The sequence below is a fragment of the Phyllobates terribilis genome, unplaced genomic scaffold (assembly GCF_046119375.1).
Source record: "Phyllobates terribilis strain yellow unplaced genomic scaffold, ASM4611937v1 Scaffold_9__5_contigs__length_417890890, whole genome shotgun sequence".
Taxonomy (NCBI): domain Eukaryota; kingdom Metazoa; phylum Chordata; class Amphibia; order Anura; family Dendrobatidae; genus Phyllobates; species Phyllobates terribilis.
Genome location: NW_027362769.1, coordinates 335821076 through 335837428, shown reverse-complemented (window position 1 = coordinate 335837428; position 16353 = coordinate 335821076). Strand labels below are relative to the sequence as shown.

At 42.6% G+C, this 16353-nt stretch overlaps 1 protein-coding gene across 3 annotated transcripts in view; it reads right to left on the bottom strand.

The window, feature by feature from the left end:
- The window catches only part of TRRAP (transformation/transcription domain associated protein), a 141165-nt gene that overhangs the window by 84248 nt on the left and 40564 nt on the right, over positions 1 to 16353 (bottom strand). For 2 of the 3 annotated variants that reach the window (XM_073648014.1, XM_073648015.1), the window contains exons 28-43: positions 16182 to 16278; positions 14656 to 14777; positions 13309 to 13479; positions 12813 to 12881; positions 9713 to 9733; positions 9039 to 9158; positions 7956 to 8075; positions 6074 to 6244; positions 5801 to 5982; positions 5525 to 5723; positions 4495 to 4623; positions 4140 to 4406; positions 3853 to 4059; positions 1625 to 1780; positions 1403 to 1537; positions 1198 to 1308 (exon numbers count right to left, since the gene is read on the bottom strand). In XM_073648014.1, the coding sequence (XP_073504115.1) occupies positions 1198 to 1308; positions 1403 to 1537; positions 1625 to 1780; positions 3853 to 4059; positions 4140 to 4406; positions 4495 to 4623; positions 5525 to 5723; positions 5801 to 5982; positions 6074 to 6244; positions 7956 to 8075; positions 9039 to 9158; positions 9713 to 9733; positions 12813 to 12881; positions 13309 to 13479; positions 14656 to 14777; positions 16182 to 16278 (2277 nt within the window). The remainder of the gene's footprint in view (positions 1 to 1197; positions 1309 to 1402; positions 1538 to 1624; positions 1781 to 3852; positions 4060 to 4139; positions 4407 to 4494; positions 4624 to 5524; positions 5724 to 5800; positions 5983 to 6073; positions 6245 to 7955; positions 8076 to 9038; positions 9159 to 9712; positions 9734 to 12812; positions 12882 to 13308; positions 13480 to 14655; positions 14778 to 16181; positions 16279 to 16353) is intronic. The other variant, XM_073648016.1, reaches the window with a different exon arrangement.

Below are 16353 nucleotides of genomic sequence, written 5' to 3'. Positions count from 1 at the left end.
ATTACTGAGAACACCGACAAGAAACATTCTCCATAGCACATAATGGACAAGGTAAAGGAGACGACGTGACTGATGGTACAGGATGATGTGCGAACACATCCTAGTGCTGGCTTCAGTCTACAGAAAGAATAAATGTGAAAGAGAAAATGATCAACTATCCATGCAAAATACTATTAATAATAACCAAGTCTCTGCATGGTTCTGATTGTAGGGGACAGTCATCTAGTAGAGAAAAGGGGTAAAACTTGTACTGAACACAATGCACTTCAAGGAGCTCTCCTATTAGAAATGTTAAGATGGATGGCTACGAAATGCATTACTATGATGGATCGTGCGAGTCTGACCTCCAGGACCACCCGGACCTGCACAGCAGCATCCACGACTAATATAAGTGAATGGCGCTGCCTGCATCCCTTCCGTTCGGAGGATTGGAGTTTGTCTCCTGGTTGTCGGGTCGTATGATCTGTTCATAATTTTTTATATATATATATATATATATATATATATATATATATATATATATATATATATATATATATATATATATGTGTGTATATATATCTTTCACATCCACATATGACATTAAGCTGGCTGTACACTATAGATGTTCAATGACAAACCTATTTGGACGGCAACTACTGCTCCTAATAAAGGGAGGGGTAAGAGGATGAGCCACTGCTAGATATCTCTTATAGCAGCTAATCATCCATAGAAAGGTTATTCAAGACATTGGTACTGATGGTTTATCGTTAGGATAGGTTATCTATATCAGATCAGTGGGGGTCCAACACCCGGCAGCCCCCACCGATCAGGTCCAGTACATAGTATATATAGGCTGAACACTACAGCTCCATATTCTGTGTAGTGGCCGTTCTCAGGTACTGCAACTCAGACCACATTCACTTCAATAGGAGCAGAGTTGCAGTACCCAGCAGTGGCCACTACATGGTGTAATGAGCTGTGATGTTCTGGTTCAGTAGACTGTCCACTACCAGCTACCATCTGATCAAGGGAGGTGTAGGGAGCCAAATCCCAACTCATCTGATATTGACAACCCCCCAAAAAATATGGGGCATGATGAAATGCTAGACCCTTACTTGCCCAGCATATGCCATAAGCGTAGTCAGGACACCACCATACACATCATATGGGGAGAGTTCGGGTGTCATCCATTTAATGCATATGGCCACTTCTTACCTGGCAAGCTATCCTAATGAGGAAATTCACCACGGTGTCAGTGTGCTGCTTTTCTATAGGCTTTGTAATAACGGCATCTGCCCCTGGGAGTGACTGGCTGCGACCGAACACCTGCAATGAGAAAAGATCAAGACGTGAATTCCGGCGCTATTCCAGGAGAATCCAACTGGAGATGAAACAACCAATACAAGAAAGGAAAGCTTACCGTGCTAATCCCCCCTGTGGCCGTTCGGAAACGCTTCACCTCCTGGCCGGCATCTACCGTCATACTCCTCTTCACTCCTCCAGCACTGGAGCCGCCAGCGTCGCCGCTACCATTTGCATCCATGTCAGAATCCGGCTGGGGGAAGCGTCAGAGCAAGATTAATTAGATCCATCCCGAGAAAGAAGACTCCCCGCGCGTTAGATAACGGCAGCACCGTTGTACCTGGTCTTTTATTCTCTGCAATTCCCACTTGATGACCACCTCCGCCAGGTCCACAGCCAGTTTCCTCTGTTCTATAGTAACACTTGGCGTGAACCCCAGCCGCTGCATCGCGCTCACCATGTGCTGCACCAGGTTGTGCCGCACAGGATAGTACACCTGAAAACAAGACGCAAAGGTCACCATTCATTAGTGCAATTTTTTTATCTATTTTTTTTACTCTTTTTGCTGGTTTTTCACTTGCATTTTTTTTTAAAGTCAATTATCTGTGTGTGTTCTCCTGCAGGATTTTTTTTTTAGTATTCATTTTTTAATGATCACCATAGTGAGCATGGTTTTTGCTTTCCAGATATTTGCAGCCGATTCATCCATTGCAACTTTTTTTTAAAAAAGTAGCAACATTTCTTTGTGCAAAAGTTCTCCAGTCCTCTATCTATATATTAAAAAAAGTAAAAATGTTTATAATATAATAATATATATATTAAAAAAAATAGAAAAAATGTTTATAATATATATATTAAAAAAGAAAAATTGTTTATAGTATTATTTATATATATATATATATATATATATATATATATATATATATATATATATATATATATATATATATATATATATATATATACAGTGCCTACAAGTAGTATTCAACCCCCTGCAGATTTAGCTGGTTGACACATGCGGAATTAACTTGGCATTGTGACATTTGTACTGTACATCAGCCTGGAAGTGGGAAATGCACTGCAGCAAATTTTGTTTTTGTTTTGTTTTGTTTTTTAAAGCGTAAAAAGTTAATTCAGAGTGTCATTTATTATTCAACCCCTCAAACCACAAGAATTCTGTTTGGTCCCCCTAAAGTATTAAGAAGTAGTTCAGGCACCAAGAATAATGAGCTTCACATGTGTGGATTAAAGATCTCTTTTGCCAGCCTTTTCTGACTATTTAAGACCCTCCCCAAACTTGTGAACAGCACTCAGACATGGTCAACATGGGAAAGACAATGGAGCATTCCAAGGCCATCAGAGACAAGATCGTGGAGGGTCACAAGGCTGGCAAGGGGTACAAAACCCTTTCCAAGGAGTTGGGCCTACCTGTCTCCACTGTTGGGAGCATCCGGGAAGATCTCATGGCAGTGGGGACATTGGTTTCAGTCAATACCATAAGTAACGTACTCCACCGCAATGGTCTCCGTTCCAGACGAGCCCGTAAGGTACCTTTACTTTCAAAGCGTCATGTCAAGGCTTGTCTACAGTTTGCTCATGATCACTTGGAGGACTCTGAGACAGACTGGTTCAAGGTTCTATGGTCTGATGAGACCAAGATCGAGATCTTTGGTGCCAACCACACACATGACGTTTGGAGACTGGATGGCACTGCATACGACCCCAAGAATACCATCCCTACAGTCAAGCATGGTGGTGGCAGCATCATGCTGTGGGGCTGTTTCTTTGCCAAGGGGCCTGGCCATCTGGTCCACATCCATGGGAAGATGGATAGCACGGCCTACCTGGAGATTTTGGCAAAGAACCTCCGCTCCTCCATCAAGGATCTTAAGATGGGTCGTAATTTCATCTTCCAACAAGACAACGACCCAAAGCACACAGCCAAGAAAACCAAGGCCTGGTTCAATAGGGAAAAAGTCAAGGTGTTGGAGTGGCCTAGTCAGTCTCCTGACCTTAACCCAATTGAAAACTTGAGGAAGGAGCTCAAGAATAAAGTCCACATGAGACACCCAAAGAACCTAGATAACTTGGAGAAGATCTGCATGGAGGAGTGGGCCAAGATAACTCCACAGACCTGTGCCGGCCTGATCAGGTCTTATAAAAGACGATTATTAGCTGTAATTGCAAACAAGGGTTATTCCACAAAATATTAAACATAGGGGTTGTATAATAATTGACCCACACTTTTATGTTTAAAATTTAGTAAAATTCAACTGAGCAACATAACTTTTTGGTTTGTAAGATTTATGCTCCTGTTCATAAAACCTACTCTCGTTTGCAGTTTGAAGGCTCTAACTTATTTGCATCTTATCTAACCAGCTAAATCTGCAGGGAGTTGAATACTACTTGTAGGCACTGTATATATATATATTATATATATATATATATATATATATATATATATATATATATATATATATATATATATATATATATATATATATATATATATATATATATATATATATATATATATATATATATATAAAAAAAAAACAAGGAACAAACCTTGAAGTGCTGCACTATTAAATGCAGGATGTGGACGAGCTGTGGGACAGTGTGTCCTTCCTCCACGATTATTTTGCGTGTCCAGTGGGTCAGCATTTGGTGGCCATCTTCCATGCGCGCAGGCACGGCAGGAGTGAGGATCGCCATCGCTTGGCGGACAATGGCTCGAGCTTCCATTGCATGAGCTTTTAGGAGGCTGTGAAAGACCTACCGATCAAGAAGAGAGATGGAATCACGTAATCTCCACCGAGGCTTGAAGTCCAATGATAAACCATAGAAATAATCACCTGTAAAACAATCTTCTTGTGTATGGCGAACTTGGAGATGATGTGAGCCAGGAGCAGATGGCCGCTGTACTTGCAGGCAGGGTCCACGCACGCTTTAGACAGCAGGCACGGCCAGGCAAACGTCATCAGACGTCTCAGTTTGCTGTTGCGGTTTTTATTATTGTCGTGGATATGATGTGGAGCGTGTTCAACCAGAAGGGTCGCAAACTGCAAGAGGTAAATCCTGAGCGAGTCCAGCATATCCGTCTGTTTTTCAGGGTCTAACACCTATAAATGGACGAAGTGGGAGGACGTCACTAAAAAGCTCCAACAAGACCCCCCTTCCCCATGCACTAGATTCATCGGACAAACCTACTTTGGTAATAAACACGCTAGTGATGCTCTCTTGATTGTCCCCTTCAGGATTTGGAGGCCCCAAGAGCTGCTCCCCTTCATTTTTCTCAAAACTGTATAAAAAGGCTGGGTTCAGAATATGCTGTAACACCTAGAGAAAAGAATGGACAAGAAATTAGAAAAAAAAAATGGTTAGAAAAATCCAATAAGATATGGCAAAACTGAAGAAAGTGAAGGCAAGTTTTTAGAGCAGTGACATTAAAGGGGTGTTCCAGCCTAAACAAGATATGACTTATCCATTAAGGAAGGTGACCATTGTTAGACTGGTGTGGGTCTGCATCATTTAAAGGGGTCGTCCATTGATCAGGCAACTCCTAAATTACTGTACTCACCCTACTGTGCTGGTGCAGTTTCAACAATGTAAACGTCGGGTCTCCCAGGGCTTGCATGACATGTTTATGCTATGTAAGCCCTGCAGTCAATCAGCAGCCGCTTCACTCTCACTTCCTTCGGACGAAGCTAACATCCACCCCTTCCGGTTGTCAGGTTCGTCTGAAGAAAGTGAGAGTGAAGCAGCCCATTAGCGGCTGCTGTTTGGCTGCAGGGCTGATGTAACATAATGTCAGCCCTGACATTGCTGGAATCGTGTCACCACCGGGCAACAGCACAAGCTGTATTTATTTTACATGGGGGGATAAAGTAATTGAGAAGGGGTTGTCGGAGTAGTGGACAACCCCTTTAACTGATCATCGTCACTAGTCTTCTGGGCAGGGAAAACCCAAGGAAGAACTGGGGACACTAGTCTCAAGTTCTGACAATCAATGAGGGTCCTAGGGTGTGGCCCCCACACCAATGTAACAATTATCACCTATCCAGAAGATAATGGACACCTTGTTTAAGATGAACTACCCCAAAAAGCAAGTCTTATTGGCAAATTTGAAGAAAATGCACAATTTTCTCCTCTACACCCCATCTAAGGGGTGTTAACCGTTTAGCTGCCATGCTATAGGTAGTACTGCAGGAAGACAGGTTGGTCTCCTTGCGTTAATCACCTTGGCCTTCAGTTCATCTCCAAAGTTAGAATCACTAAACTCAACAAATCGGAAAAACAGTGCTCTCTTCTGAGCAATACTATAGGTCTTGGGGATCTCTTCCTCCATGTATTCCTTTAGGAAAGTCATGTTGCACAGGAAGCGGCCGGTAAAAGCGCGAAGAAGCTGGAAAATCAATTCAATGTCCCCGAAATTGCGCCTAGGAGGAGAAATAACATCAGGGCAGAGAACGCGGCTTGTAAAGTCACCGACTGACACATGACATATTACACCCACTTGCAATAGTTAAGGAGGCAGAAGGCAAGTAGCTTCGGCTCCTTCCAATTTGTGGCCACCATGTTGTCCTTCCGATGGCGTTCCTGAAAGGTGTCGCTGACCCAGACGCGCCTTAGGTGGCTGACCAGGGAATGCTGATTGGCCAGCCAGTTCTCATCGTTCTTTACTATAATGCTGATGATCTAGAAAAAATAGAAGTTTTTCAATGCAAAAGCCGAAGGAGTGTCCTACTATATGGAAAACCACTATTTTTGATCAGTTATAAAGAATTACCTTGATAGCCTGGAACTGCAGATCAAGTCGCATGGTGCTGGTGCTGGTACTGGGGGAGCCCGGACGCACAGTGGTCTGTGTAACTCCAGGGAGCAGGAGTGTAATGAAGCGATTAGGATTAGCAGCCAGGACGTCCCGCAAAGGTTTTGCATCCTTATGTTTTAAAAAGCTCTGGGTGAAAAAAATAATAAATAAATAAATAAATATATATATATATATATGTACAGTGCTGGCCAAAAGTATTGGCACCCCTGCAATTCTGTCAGATAATGCTCAGTTTCTTCCTGAAAATGATTGCAATCACAAATTCTTTGGTATTATTCTCTTCATTTAATTTGTCTTCAATGAAAAAAACACAAAAAGAATTGTCCTAAAGCCAAATTGGATATAATTCCACACCAAACCTAAAAAAGGGGGTGGACAAAAGTATTGGCACCCTTTGAAAAATCATGTGATGCTTCTCTAATTCGTGTAATTAACAGCACCTGTAACTTACCTGTGGCACCTAACAGGTGTTGACAATAACTAAATCACACTTGCAGCCAGTTAACATGGATTAAAGTTGACTCAACCTCTGTCCTGTGTCCTTGTGTGTACCACATTGAGCATGGAGAAAAGAAAGAAGACCAAAGAACTGTCTGATGACTTGAGAAACCAAATTGTGAGGAAGCATGAGCAATCTCAAGGCTGCAAGTCCATCTCCAAAGACCTGAATGTTCCTGTGTCTTCCGTGCGCAGTGTCATCAAGAAGTTAAAGCCCATGGCACTGTGGCTAACCTCCCTAGATGTGGACGGAAAAGAAAAATTGACGAGAGATTTCAACGCAAGATTGTGCGGATGGTGGATAAAGAACCTCGACTAACATCCAAACAAGTTCAAGCTGCCCTGCAGTCCGAGGGTACAACAGTGTCAACCCGTACTATCCGTCGGTGTCTGAATGAAAAGGGACTGTATGGTAGGATACCCAGGAAGACCCCACTTCTTACCCCGAGACATAAAAAAGCCAGGCTGTAGTTTGCCAAAACTTACCTGAGAAAGCCTAAAACGTTTTGGAAGAATGTTCTCTGGTCAGATGAGACAAAAGAAGAGCTTTTTGGGAAAAAGCATCAACATAGAGTGTACAGGAAAAAAAAAAGAGGCATTCAAAGAAAAGAACACGGTCCCTACAGTCAAACATGGCGGAGGTTCCCTGATGTTTTGGGGTTGCTTTGCTGCCTCTGCATTTTGCAGCATAATGTAGGGCCCAGTGTGAGAAAGCTGGGTCTCCCTCAGAGGTCATGGGTCTTCCAGCAGGACAATTACCCAAAACACACTTCCAAAAGCACTATAAAATGGTTTTAGAGAAAGCACTGGAGACTTCTAAGGTGGCCAGCAATGAGTCCAGACCTGAATCCCATAGAACACCTGTGGAGAGATCTCAAAATGGCAGTTTGGAGAAGGCACCCTTCAAATATCAGGGACCTGGAGCAGTTTGCCAAAGAAGAATGGTCTACAATTCCAGCACAGCATTGTAAGAAACTCATTGATGGTTACAGGAAGCGGTTGTTCGCAGTTATTTTGGCTAAAGGTTGTGCAACCAAGTATTAGGCTGAGGGTGCCAATACTTTGTCTGGCCCATTTTTGGAGTTTTGTGTGAAATGATCAATGATTTGATTTTTGCTGCATTCTCTTTTGTGTTTTTTCCTTGCAAGCAAATTAAAGGAAGAGAATAATACCAAAGAATTTGTGATTGCAATCATTTTCAGGAAGAAACTGAGTATTATCTGACAGAATTGCAGGGGTGCCAATACTTTTGGCCAGCACTGTATATATATATATATATTTAACCTGTCGGCATTAATATTCGACATTTTAAACCCACAGAGGCCACTGTGAGACTCACCATGAACATTCGGCTCCACTGAGGATCGTTCAACGTGGCCTCCATCATGAAAAGCTCCACGGTCTGAGATGGATGACGGGTTAAAAATTTGATCAAGGGCTCTCTGAAGGGACTTCCAGCCTGTGGATAACCAGAGAGTTATTACACCTGACCCTACAGCACAATCGATCAGTCGTAAAGGTTATGGACACCTGTAACGTAGAAAAAATTATACGTTAGCAGCTACCGCTATCCATTTCACAAGTCTCCCGGTCCGTGTACGGACCACAATTTCTTTATCCAAACTCAACAGCTTCATTGGGACACATGAGATTGTTGAGTTGGGGGTCAAGAAACCCGCGGCCGCTCTAGAAACCATGGCTGGACTTGAAATCAGCTTTGTAAAACTGCACTAAGTTTCAGGCTCTCCCGATATAAAGTTTGCATTCTGATCCAAATTTCAGATTTTTCTCTGATGGGAACGTCTCCGCATATAATATACGGAAGATGTGAGATCTGTTTGTATCCAGGGTTCTGCTGTCCTCATTAGCTCATAACAGCACAGCTTCTATCCTGCACTTATTTTCTCTTCATGCACTTTGCTTCTTGTTAACAGCCTGTTTTCTCTGCCCTCCCTGAGACAGTAAGTGCTTTCTACCCTCTCTACACTGCAGAGATTTGTGTATATCTCCTTTCCTGACGCTATCTCGAACACTGAGAGAAGAGAAGAGCAGTTAGTAGCAGGAACTCCATTTTTTTTTTTTTTATGAACTATTTAGAAAATAAATGAATAAAGAAAAAAATCTGTGCAAAGGTGAACATAGCCTTTAATCATATAGATATGTCTTTTTCATTATCGCAGTGAGCTAAAATAATGATGTTTTACAGAAAATTTATACTTAAAGGGTTGTTCCATCAGAGACAACCCTTTTAAAATGGACTCGCCAGGCCGATCTGGGGGTTTTCCAGGACTTTGATATTAATGGAATATTTTTAGTCCATGCACCGCTTTCCGATTTATACGACCATAAGGATAGGTCATCAATATCAGCTGGACAACCCCTTTAAGACTGGAAATAAATCTCCCTCCGTATACAGACGTACCTCTATGAGCATGGCCCGTTCAGTTTTCATTACCACCTCCAGTAAGGGCTTTACCAAGGTCTGCGGAGCCGCCGGAATCAGGTGAAAGAGATTGATAATTGCGGAACAAATCTTCATTTCCTATAACAAAGAACAGCACAAGGAGTCACGAGGCTAATCATCGGGGATGTGAAAAGAACCGCCGGCCACTTCGCTCATGCAAACCCCTCGGCTGAAGACGTTCTGTTCCTTGGACGAAAATCTTGCTGCTGATGCTGGGATAAGGGAATATGGATTTTTTTATAATTTTTTTTTTACTGCCCAAAATTGGATTTTGCTAAGTAGTCCTGGCGCTAAGTGTGCTGGACGTTACAAGAACATGGCAAGAATGCACGAATGGTGTCAGAACCTCTCAGACGCAGATCTTGGGATCCAAACGGTACAGTTAAGCCATGCAGGAATCGTACAGCGACTGTCCGTATGACGGCACCACAAACACATAGAAATGACGGCACACGACACTGGAAGGTACAAAAAGAACAAGACAGCTGACACAACACGATGTGGTCCTCACACCCATCCTGGGGAACCCGCCACAACGCACAAGGACAGGTCTGAGGACTACGGCTCTAGGCAAATACACAAGAGACCAGGACAAGGACAACGACAACTTCTCGACAACTCTCAATTCTCACCTCTACCCCCTCCACGGCAGGCTGGACCAAAAAAAGAGGACAGTGAGAATTTGAGGACCAATAATAGAGGTTTTGTACTAGGTCGTTTAAAGGGTATCTAAACTTTTAACTAGTTGAGACCCCATCGATCATTTTTACACAGAAGTGTACAGATCCCCCTTCTCGCGCTGGAGAGTAAAGCTAAGCACTAAGTGGGTGTGAGGACTATAACATATTTAAAAGTTTGGCTAAACTTTAAAGGAGTTGTAGAAGATTAAAACATCTGTTTGCCCTTCAGAACAGCGCCACTCTTGTCCATGGGCTATGTCTGGTATTGCAGTTAGTCCCAATACATTTGAATGTGGCTGAGCGTAATACCATGCACTCAACCGTTACACAAGAGTAGTAGCATTTCTGAAAGAGAAGAATAAATCAGCCCGTTTCATATAACCTCATTAAGCCGTCCTCCATTTTACATAACAGGTATAACATAGCAGGTTCAAGGGAGCGTACACGAATAATAAGTGCCTCGTACAATGCGGCATGTGGGATTATTTCTGCCGGACGTTAAAGAGAACGGGTCAGTAGCCCAGGGGGCAGCATGGAGTAGTCACTGACGCAATGCTTTCTTATGTGTGTCCATGGCGTTGATTTTTGTAAAAGCTCTGGGCTTCACCCTCCTGCTACTCACTGATGGTAATACCCCTTTAAGGAGGAAGCTATCTGCAAGATCCTATCCCAATATGTGTAGTAGTAATAATAATATTAGCAAATACCGCCGTGTATAGTTCTTCTGATTAGCTATGTCACTTATCCTGTGTGCAGGGCATTGCAGTAGCTTAGGTATCCATAGTTACGACTATTAACAGCTGTCACTATATGATTGGTCATAACCATAGGTACCTAAGCTACTGCAATGCTCTGCAAATAAGGTATGCAACATAGCAAATCAGAAGAACTATACTACATTTCTAATTGGAGGTATTTGCTAATGTTTGGGTAGGTTCTTGGAGATGGGAATACCCTTTTAATTGCTGCGCATCCGGTGAAAGCCATCAATCAGAGAGAGGGTTAGTGAAGGCTGCAGCTTGAGCCTGTATTTTGCCGTTCCTCCTGGAAATGTATGAATAAAGCTACAACTTGGTTTTTCTCAATCACACCCTACGGTACATATCTAGACAATCTGCCAGCTTCAGAACATTTGAAGGGTCAGATGTGTCTCTGACGAGGGAAATGGAAAAACCCAGTTGTCCTCAAAAAGGACTGTCAATGTCTCCTTCTAACGAAAGACCACATTTGTTTTCATTATTGAAAAAAAAAGACCATATCACCTTGTCGCCTTCATTGCACTTGCTGGGACTTACGAATCCCATCCAACTGCAGGCAATGAAGAATGAAGGTCACCACATCAACCTGCCAGGACTAGAAGCAGTTCAGTCTAATGTAAAACGTCATCAGATCTGGGGTCCGGCAAATATTTTGCATCTAATGAGTTAATTTTAGTTAAGTCCAAGTGGGTGTTATTAGATATTTTCCACTGGGGGCGTGTGCTTCTTCTCCCTGTACGACACTAACCAATCATAAGCAGAAAGCAACATAGAAGTGCAGAAGAACCAGTGATGTCATCAAGGTCACATGACCTGAGTCCACAGGTCCTACCAGAAGGAGTGTGCAGTTGAAGATCCATTACACAGCACAGAAGTGTGGAGCCATTAACTCCAGCTAATATTTCCAGAATTTCTGTGTAATGTATCTTCAGTGCTTATTTCGGCTGGCAGGACCTGTGGACTCAGGTCATGTGACCCTGATGACATCACTGATTCTTCTGCACTTCTATGTTGCTTCCTGCTTATGATTGGTCAGTGTCATACAGGGAGAAGAAGCACACGCCCCCAGTGAAGAATATCCAATAACACCCACTTGGACTTAACGAAAGTTAACTCAATAAATGCAAAATATTTGATTGCTAATATCTGTTACTTAGTTCTGTGCATCCAGAAGTAAACAGTGTAAGGTGCCCCAACTCAGTGTAGTGGTCATTCTTGGGTACTGCAACTTAGCTGCCATTAAAGTGAAAGGGAGCTGAGCTGCAGTACCTGAGATTGACCACTAAACAATGTTCAGGGTGGTGGAGCTCCTGAGGACCATCATGATCAACAGGCAGATGATGGGAGGTGGTGCTGGATCCTCATCAAAGATCTATCCTAAGGCTAAGCAATCAGTATCTAACCCTTGTGTGATATATGAACTGTATTAATCTGATACAGATAAGCCCATCATGTTAAGAAGCCAGAAACACAGAGCACACAATAAACCAAAATCCAAATATAAACACACAGTAAATGGCTGTAGTCAGCGGACGAGCCCGACACGTCCCTGGTCAGTACATAATACATGGCGGTGTCATTTATATGTCTGATCCCCATGCCGAAAAACAAACATCGCTAATGAATGTCGTGTTCAAGTCACAAAAAAATCAATTACGCATTTTTTTTATTCCATTTTTACCCTAGGCGAGTCTTCTCTACCCGTGTGGGAATCATTGACTTTTCCCTATTGGAAAGTCAATAATTTATGTTACTTTAATGGCAAGATCATATGTAGCGGCAAAAGCAGCGATGTAACACAAGTTGGCGTAGTTTTGGTTATTTTTTATAAAACCAAGTGGCAGTACAAGCTACTACTTCTGAAAAATCCCCTCTGTTCTCAAAAAAAAGGAGAGATTTTCAATTTTATTATTTGCAGAAGTGGGCAGAAACCTAGGGAACAAGCAGTAGTGTATCAGAGGTGGCAGGTCTCCCAGGCAAAGAGTGCAGCGCTTACAAGCTCTTTCCAATAGAGCTTGTAAGCGCTGCTCTAGTTGGCCGGATCACTGGAGCGCACTGTTAGCGCCCAATCTCGCCAGCTTCAGTGCTCCTCCGACGGTCCAAAGGCGCCAATATGGCAATATAGGAAATCACACAGATTCGGCCAGTGGCGCGAGGATAGCGCTGGAGCGAACTGTCAATCAAGCAAAAGTGCCTGGCAAACAGGGAGGCTGGGGAGCGGCGCACTACTGAAGACACCATTGAAGGAAGCTCACAAAACCATTACCAAAAATGTCAGTGTGAGTTCTACTTACATTTCCCTCACTTCTCTGCCCTCCTTTGTGGGTGATGACCACAACTTCCATCCATTTGCGCAAGTGTTGCTATGGGGGGGGAAATAAAACAATTCGACAGGTTAGAGGAACAGGCGAATATCTGATTGAACTAAAACGCGACCAAGCCGTATTGATTGATGTCTATTTCTGATTCTTGATGGACTCAGAGATCAGACATCCAAGTGTGTTGTAACAGCATGTAAACTCGTAACTGATCAATAGGGGGAGCCACATCAGTGATCATCTACATCAGAAAAAATAAAAAGTGCAAAAAGATGGCAAGCTGAGCCTTGCTGCATGCGTCCGTATCTTCACCCGCCATGATGCACAATGGGCGCACACGGTGGGCACAGATTGAGACGCCTGCAGCAGGGGGCTTGGGAACCCTCTGATTGTGACCAATGGGGGTCTGAACAGTAGGGCCCATTGTGATAGGTGATACTTGATGTATACAAGAATGGTCGCTGTCTCTTACCATCATCTGATCGCAGAACTTGTCATTGAAGGAGTTAGGGAAGAGACGGGTCACAGACGTCAGGCGGTTGACAACATTGAGGGTCAGGCTGCGGTAGTCTCCTAGCATCATCAGAAGAGGCCTCATGTGTGTATGAATCTGGTCCACTTCTATAGTGGCTCCTTCCAGAAACTACATGACAAAAAGAAAGAAAAATCAGCAATAAACTTAGGATCCGATCGCCAATTTAAAGAATAGCAAAGTATTTCATGTACTCAAAAATTATATTTTCAGCCCAGAAAATCATTAAAAAAAAAAAAAGTGCTGGCAATTAAGTGTCTCCTTTGCTGTCTAATGTATCCATCCCAATCACCGGACACACAAGGATGGATTACAGTAAGTGGGGCAGAGCTGGGTGTCTCTGCTCTTGCTCTCCTGTCTGTAATACTGCAGGGCAGGCCATTGGATAAAGACAAGAGCAAAGGAGCAATGTATTCTGTTGAGGTACGGTTCATGCACCTATAGTTCTGGAAGAATGATGATGAAAAGGAAATGGCCATTGAATAAGATTGAGCAGTTCCTGGATATATTAGACTGGTATGTGCACCAAAAGCAGTTTTAACTTATTGTGGGGAGTTGGGGGCAGCAAGGCCATGCTTTTTCTTTGGTTTGCGGTGAAATAACAGGTACATTTTAAAAGGGAACCTGACATCTGATACATGCTGCAAACGGATTGACTCTGAAATACTGTGGTGTTTCAGAAACAAACATTTTAAAAGCCGTCGGGGACTGAAACGAGCTGTAGACTAGTCGGACAGGCGGCTTCTCCCCACCTGCTGTTAGGGATTGACAGGTTTCTCCATATGTGCTCGAATACTAAGAGACCTGTCAATCAGGGCTGGTGGGAAAAGCCGCCGGGCACCTGAAACAGGCCGCATTACGAGTAAATCGGGTCTGACGGGTGCCGTCTGTGTCCTCTGTGCGATGGATCCGGTACAGCGTTGCAGTTTTTATTTATAACAGATCCTCCTTAATAGTCACACGATTAGAAATGGTGGATTAGCATATTCCAGATTACTGGAATTTTAATGCATTTCCACATGTGGATCATCCCAGACTTGAGTATTATTCCTTCAGTATGAAGAACACCTGACATCTCTTTGGGCCATTGCAAGAGAGTTGCCATTAATCCTCATTACAAGTCATATCTCTGCACCAAATCCTTTGATTTTCGCTGGTCTTCTATCCTGTAGCTAGTCGGTCATTGAGGAGTAATTAGGCACAGCATAATGAGCGTGAACCACTCTTAAGCATGTACTTCAGAAAATAACAAGGAACAAGAATGTAGACGTATCCGTGCCATCTTACCTTCCTCATACAAGCTTCTCCGGCCTCTTGAAGCTCGTTGTTTGTGGAGTTAAGGGCCTTGAACAGCGCAGCAATGATTTTCTCTCTTGACTGCGGTAAATAGTTGCAAGCAGCTAGGGCATCTGTTCAGATAAAAGCAAAAGTTAGTGCTAAGATCCCCAAAAGCAGTGGTCGTGCTTAAAAATAAAAAAAACAAATACCCCCCAAAAATATTTTATTTTAAAGCAGGATTCCAGGATTTTCCTTTTTTTTTGCACATATGATGGTAATTTGAGAACAATTCTAGCCATGTGATATATTTCATGCTAGCTCAGTTGCATCTTTACAATGTGTCCTCATTGATTTTAGGCAGGTGTAGAACAGGAAGATAATCTTTGGCATCGCAGAATGTTCAGTGTAACCTATGAAATAGACTAGGGTTGGTCTGCTCTGCCTCCTGCTTGTAAGAACTCACAAGAAGCAACATATCACAAGCAGGAGGCAAAAGCAGAACCTGTATCACATAGGTTACATGGAGACAATCCTGTATGCCATCAGGCAATCTCTGTTCTATAACAATAATCCATCAATGGAAAAAAATCAAGGTGGATGACATTCGAGAAATGGCACATTAACTACAACAAGTAAACATAAGGCATAGACAGGTACACACACACACATACGGCATATACAACACCCTCTACATTTCACTTCAATATCCAATGCGATGCTATATAGGTTTAAGGAAAACTGCAGGGCGGCTCAATGCAGCATTTTGGAGATCAATTCAATGAAAACCCCATCTTCCCCAAATATAAACATGAGTCCAGCTAAAGAGATTACTCCTGCAGTGTCCTCTAAAGGAAAAATGTAGTGTTACATGTAAAGATACAAAAAAATGGCCACCCATGTAGTAAGTAAATGGGCAAACCAGGTCTGCTATAGGAATAACTGGCTAGCAGTTCTAAGTTCTGCTCCTTAGAAAGGGTCCAGAGAGGAAATTTCACGGTCATAAAAGTGCACAAGGAAAGGGTTCCTCAAGACCACACATTAAACACTCCCATCAAACTTTTTATTCTCTTAATATATTGCAATTATCATATTATACAGCACTGTGCACTTACAATTGCTCATTTTGCCTTTCTACCCAGATAATTATTCTATTTCCTCAGCTCTATGTAGAAACAGGAAGTCTCTTGTCCCTGCATTTATCATTCCCCTCAAACTGCTGACCCAACTTCTCCCTCCGCCTCCTGCCAGGGACTGTTGCAGTGACTCATGACTCATACAGGGAAAATTGACCTCCTGTTCCTACATAGAGCTTAGAAGGATTCATAGAAGGGAGTAGAATTAGCTGGGTAGAAAGACAAAATAATCAACTGTAAGTACACAGTGCTGTATAATATGATGATTGCAATATATTCAGAGGATAAACACTTTGATGGGAGGCGTGCTTCTTTCAAAAGAGAAGCAATTACAATAATATAGAAATGGTTAAAGCCAGAATTTTTCTAGGAAGTCACTTTCTCAACGAAAGTCAGACTTACTCAGAGCAGCAATTCTCAGCGGCACAAGAGAGGAAAGGCTTTTATAACAAGGCAGCTTCATGAGTGTCGCATCTTCTGCTTCACACAAGTTTAGGAGCTAAAAGGAGAAAGACAAGTTTAAAGAAAAGCAATAGCAATTTGGAACAGGCGCAAACTAAAAATATATTTAATA